We start from the raw sequence: 6000 nt of genomic DNA on the forward strand, positions 1-6000 counted from the left end.
ATCTTTTTTTGCTTGACAACAGCTTGTAACAGTTGAAAAATTCAACAGTATCTGGTCGAGATTAGATTTCAGAGGAATACCATTTAGTCTAAGGTTCTTCAGCCTATATATTTACCTTATACTATGTAAAAATGCGGCTTTTGTATGGACATTTTTCGATTTGTAACAAGTTATGAAAATTTCTAACTTTGGCATTGATTGATCGCTATCTGGTCTGCGTTTGATTTTAGTGGAAAATGTCTCAGTTTAAAGTTGTTCAGCGTACAAATTTACGTCATATTATGGAAACAGCGGCTTGAGTATGGACGTTTTTATTTTTGTAACAATTTTTAACAATTTGTAACTTTAGCATAGATAGATCGGTATCTGGTCGGGATTTGATTTTAGCGGAAATTGTCTCAGTCTAATGTTGTTCAGCGTATTCATTTACGTCATATCATGTAAAACAGCGACTAGAGTATGGACGTTTTTATATTTGTAACAATTTGTAACAATTTGTAACTTTAGCATAGATTGATCGGTATATGGTCGGGATTTGATTTTTGGGGAAAATGTCTGAGTCTAATGTTGGTCAGCATATAACTTTACGTCATACTATGTAAAAGACCGGCTTGAGTATGGACATTTTTATATTTGTAACAATTTGTAACAATTTGTAACTTTAGCATAGATTGATCGGTATATGGTCGGGATTTGATTTTTGGGGAAAATGTCTGAGTCTAATGTTGTTCAGCATATAACTTTACGTCATACTATGTAAAACACCGGCTTGAGTATGGACGTTTTTATATTTGTAACAATTTGTAACAATCTGTAACTTTAGCATAGATTGATCGGTATCTGGTCGGGATTTGGTTTTGGGAGAAAATGTCTGAGTCTAATGTTGTTCAGCATATAACTTTACGTCATACTATGTAAAACACCGGCTTGAGTATGGACGTTTTTATATTTGTAACAATTTGTAACAATCTGTAACTTTAGCATAGATTGATCGGTATCTGGTCGGGATTTGGTTTTGGGGGAAAATGTCTGAGTCTAATGTTGTTCAGCATATAACTTTACGTCATACTATATAAAACACCGGCTTGAGTATGGACGTTTTTATATTTGTAACAATTTGTAACAATTTGTAACTTTAGCATAGATTGATCGGTATATGGTCGGGATTTGATTTTTGGGGAAAATGTCTGAGTCTAATGTTGTTCAGCATATAACTTTACGTCATACTATGTAAAACACCGGCTTGAGTATGGACGTTTTTATATTTGTAACAATTTGTAACAATCTGTAACTTTAGCATAGATTGATCGGTATCTGGTCGGGATTTGGTTTTGGGGGAAAATGTCTGAGTCTAATGTTGTTCAGCATATAACTTTACGTCATACTATGTAAAAGACCGGCTTGAGTATGGACATTTTTATATTTGTAACAATTTGTAACAATTTGTAACTTTAGCATAGATTGATCGGTATATGGTCGGGATTTGATTTTTGGGAAAAATGTCTGAATCTAATGTTGTTCAGCATATAACTTTACGTCATACTATGTAAAAGACCGGCTTGAGTATGGACATTTTTATATTTGTAACAATTTGTAACAATTTGTAACTTTAGCATAGATTGATCGGTATATGGTCGGGATTTGATTTTTGGGAAAAATGTCTGAGTCTAATGTTGTTCAGCATATAACTTTACGTCATACTATGTAAAAGACCGGCTTGGGTATGGACATTTTTATATTTGTAACAATAGGTGCTCTCAAGGTAAAATTCGGAATGGTGATCGAGCCTTTTTTGGGAGTGTACCCCATTTCTTAAATTAGACAATAAAATAAAATTCAATGATCAGGTGATGACGTGACAGCTTTTCACTTTCGAATCTACTAAAGGACCAACGTGATTTTATTAAATCAAAGAAAATAAAAAATAAATATTTCCTTTTCGCTTATCTTAATTTTTTTAAAGTACCTATTTAACATGAACCCAATTGACGAAACTTTCTTCGACATGATGCAAGAACAACTTTGGATGGAAGATGACGCTGAACATTTCGAAGACGAAGATCAATATTTCGATGCCTTGGTGGACGAAATCAGTGCAATGGACGAAGAGTACGATTTGGAAGAGCAAATGCTTGAACAAGAGGTAGCCATTGCCGAAGAGCGCGTTGTTGCAGACTTCGCCCGCACCCAAGGCAACCATGATGTCTTTTCCTTGTTCGAACTTTGGATCAGGGAAACAATTTTACATGCAACCGCTCTTGTCAACTATGACATTTTTATTATATTTTTATAAGCAGCCCTTGGATGATGACCAGAGAAGTCCACAGAAGGGTTGTTAGAACCGAGCGTATGGACACGTATGAAACTTACTGGACAATCAAGCACCCTAACCTGTCAGATGATCGTAACAGCCGCGACAGTTATAGAGCACATTATCGTGTTAACAAGAGTACCTTTGAGTGGCTCGTCAATCGTTTAAGTAGATGTTCTGCTTATCTCGGATCGATTTTGCGCGGTGGATACTCTGTTGAAGTCCAAGTTGCGTGTGTGCTTTGGAGATTTGCCAACACCCATTTTGGTTATCGCATTGCTGAAACTCATCTTGGAGTAACTGCCGGATCGTTTAATAATTTCACAAACAGATTCATTGATGCCATGTTGGAGATTACTCCCGAAATTATAACGTGGCCTATCGACGACAGAGATAGGGCTTTAAACAATGCTCGTGAGTTTTCAGAACTTGGTGGACCTGATGCCACAAAACTTTCTGGTGTACTAGGTGCGATTGATGGCAAGCTGGTCGTCATTCAAAAGCCAGCAATTAACGGAAATGCATATGTCGATAGAAAGAGCCACGCATCTATGAACTTAATGGCCATATGCGATGCCCGTACTCGGTTCATGTACGTAAAAACTGGGCACTCCGGTAAGTTCGTATGGAAGGATAAAAAATGATATAGCAGCTTACCGTTTGTTATTATATTAAGGCAGAAACCATGATGCCCGAGTGTTTACTAGCAGTGTGATCTATCATAAACTTTTGTTTGATGCGGCCAGATGGTGTCCCGCAAACACTTATATTTTGGGAGGTAAACTCATTAATCATACCATAGTGTACAAATTATTAATGATGTGACCTAGATTCGGCTTACCCTTTGCTGCCAAACCTCATTGTTCCATTTCATGGCCGACGTGAAAGCACTGCAGAAGAAAAGATTTTCAATGAAATCTTTTCTAGTTCTCGCATAAAAATAGAACATGCATTTGGTGGACTCACATCCCGGTGGAGATTCCTTTGGAAGCATTTGTATATGCTTAGTGTTGATAGAATGGCCAAAACTATCATATCTTGCTGTGATTTACACAACATTTGTATAAATCAAAACGACATTGAAGAGGCAGTGTTGGATGGAGGATTAGATTTCGAGGGTTTTGTTGAGGCAGATCGCCGAAACCAGTATGAAAACGAGGTGAATTTTGAACCCCCTCTTCCTTTTGATGGTACCAGCGCTACCATCGACGCAGCCGGGATGCGCCGTCTTAAGGCAATGTCTATCTTAAGAAGAAACAATATCATGAGGGGAACAGATAGACTTACATAGTTTTCAAAAGGTTTTAATGAATTAAAATTTTTATTTTATTTAATTAATGATTATTGTCAGTAGAAGATGAACCATTAAGATTGGTATCACTATCACCTCTTCGAATGGCTGCAAATCTATTCAGGATAGTCTCCATATCAGACATACGTCTACGTCTATGCTCTTCCATGTCAGCCTCTCGTCTACTTCTTACTTCTTCGAACATACGGTATCTCTCTCTGGTCTCTTGTCGCCGTCTTGCTTGCATATCTTCCAATGCAATTTGTCGAGTACGACTGATACGTTGCAGCATGTTATCAACATCGAGAAGTCTTTGTTCTCGATCTTCCCTTTGCGATGCTGCCATGCGATCCATCATCTCTACACCAAGTTGGCGGGCACGTGCCATATGCTCGTCTGACAACTGACGAGCAGCTTCAATAGGATCAGGAGTTGATGAAGACTGCTCACCAGAGGTTCGACTATTTCTCGATGTACGGGCAGATCTTGGTGGAGGTGGTGCAGATGAAGGTGGAGGGATGTATGGAGGTGGAGGTGGTGCGGATGTATATGGAGGTGGAGGTGCAAATGAAGGTGGTGGTGGAGGTGTTGTGCCTGTAGATGTTGGTGGTGCTGCGGATGCTGATGTGGGTGTGGGTGCTGGTGTTGGTGTTGGTGTTGGTGTTGGTGTTGGTGTTGGTGTTGGTGTTGGTTGTTCGGTTGTTCGGTTGTTGGTGTTGAGGTTGGTACGGCTGTTGGTGTTGGTGTTGGTGTGGGTGCTGTTGCTGGTGCTGTTGTTGGTGGTGGAGGTGCGGATGCTGATTCATTAAATGATGGCACTGCAGGTCCTTCATTGTTGGTAGAATCTCTAGCAGGATATCGATCAGCAAATGCTTTTTGAATTACAAGTTGATCAACTTCTGTAGGTGCCAAGTAAGTTGTTTCGGGGCCATCGGATCCAATAGCATTCATCAAATTGTCGTCGTTGAATCGTCTGTAAGACCGGATACCACTCTCTTCCATGTTGATGCTTTCGTAGATAACTTCAGGCTGGATGCTTGGATCATCCTGAGTAATCTTAGCAATTTCTTCGTAATAAGGCATGTTTGGAACAGTTCCACCAACTCCGGTTTCTCTTGCTGCATTTCTTACTCTGGTAAAACGCTGCTTCATATCTGCCCACTTTCTTTGCATACTTGTTTCGCTGATGTTTGCCAAAAAAGCCCTGAGTACATCGGTGCTAGCATTCTCAGCTAACTTTTCCTTAAGCAAAGCAGCCGAATGTACACAGATGAGCTGCTTTAAGGCAGTATCGCTTCTTCTCAACAAGTAGCTGTAGGTACCAGCCATAATTTCAAGGAGGATACAAATAGCAACATCAGGCCATACATTGTAGGACCGTGAAGATGGTTGTTCAGGCTCATCGTCATCATCGACATTGGCGTTACTGTCAGCTTCGGTGTTACCGTTGTTAACAGGAGTGGTGTTTTGCTGAACGGTAGGATCGACAACAAACACAAAAGTGCCAGCGCGTCTGCCACGTCCACGTCTGCCTCCACGTCCATTTCCACGACCGCGTCCACGACCACGTACGTTGTTGGGGGCATTGTTATTAGCTTCGGTATTGTTCATAGTAAGGTAAGTGATAAAATGTATTTGACAAATTAAAGGGAAAGAAAAATAAAAATAAAAAAACACTGGATTTAAAGAAGTTCGTTATTTTATCATTTCCTTTTCAAGTAAACTATTTTGAAAACAAGATCACTTTGATCATGTTTTTATTTGATTCCTTATATGTATATGTATTATTTTGCCCAAATTTAGCTCTACATTTCAGAGACTTTTTTCACTATTTTTGTATAAAAAATGGGCTATTTATTTTCGGTTTCCGATCTTGAGAGCACCTAATTTGTAACAATTTGTAACTTTAGCATAGATTGATCGGTATATGGTCGGGATTTGATTTTTGGGGAAAATGTCGGAGTCTAATGTTGTTCAGCATATAACTTTACGTCATACTATATAAAACACCGGCTTGAGTATGGACGTTTTTATATTTGTAACAATTTGTAACAATCTGTAACTTTAGCATAGATTGATCGGTATATGGTCGGGATTTGATTTTTGGGGAAAATGTCTGAGTCTAATGTTGTTCAGCATATAACTTTACGTCATACTATGTAAAAGACCGGCTTGAGTATGGACATTTTTATATTTGTAACAATTTGTAACAATTTGTAACTTTAGCATAGATTGATCGGTATCTGGTCGGGATTTGGTTTTGGGGGAAAATGTCTGAGTCTAATGTTGTTCAGCATATAACTTTACGTCATACTATGTAAAAGACCGGCTTGAGTATGGACGTTTTTATATTTGTAACAATTTGTAACAATTTGTAACTTTAGCATAGATTGATCGG

The 6000-nt window shown here is 38.7% G+C and overlaps 1 protein-coding gene across 1 annotated transcript; it reads right to left on the reverse strand.

Annotated features, from left to right (window-relative positions):
* Positions 1 to 3645: 3645 nt before the first annotated feature.
* EV154DRAFT_588876 (uncharacterized protein) lies at positions 3646 to 5271 on the reverse strand (the record flags this gene model as incomplete). Its single annotated transcript, XM_051606841.1, has 3 exons — positions 4488 to 5271; positions 4422 to 4429; positions 3646 to 4372 (listed from the first exon to the last, which is right to left on the reverse strand). The coding sequence occupies exons 1-3, from the start codon at positions 5211 to 5213 to the stop codon at positions 3646 to 3648; spliced, it is 1461 nt and encodes a 486-aa protein (XP_051457567.1). The 5' UTR covers positions 5214 to 5271.
* Between the last annotated feature and the right edge of the window lie 729 nt (positions 5272 to 6000).

This window comes from Mucor mucedo, assembly GCF_025094135.1.
Source record: "Mucor mucedo strain NRRL 3635 chromosome Unknown EV154scaffold_46, whole genome shotgun sequence".
In the NCBI taxonomy this organism is placed as follows: domain Eukaryota; kingdom Fungi; phylum Mucoromycota; class Mucoromycetes; order Mucorales; family Mucoraceae; genus Mucor; species Mucor mucedo.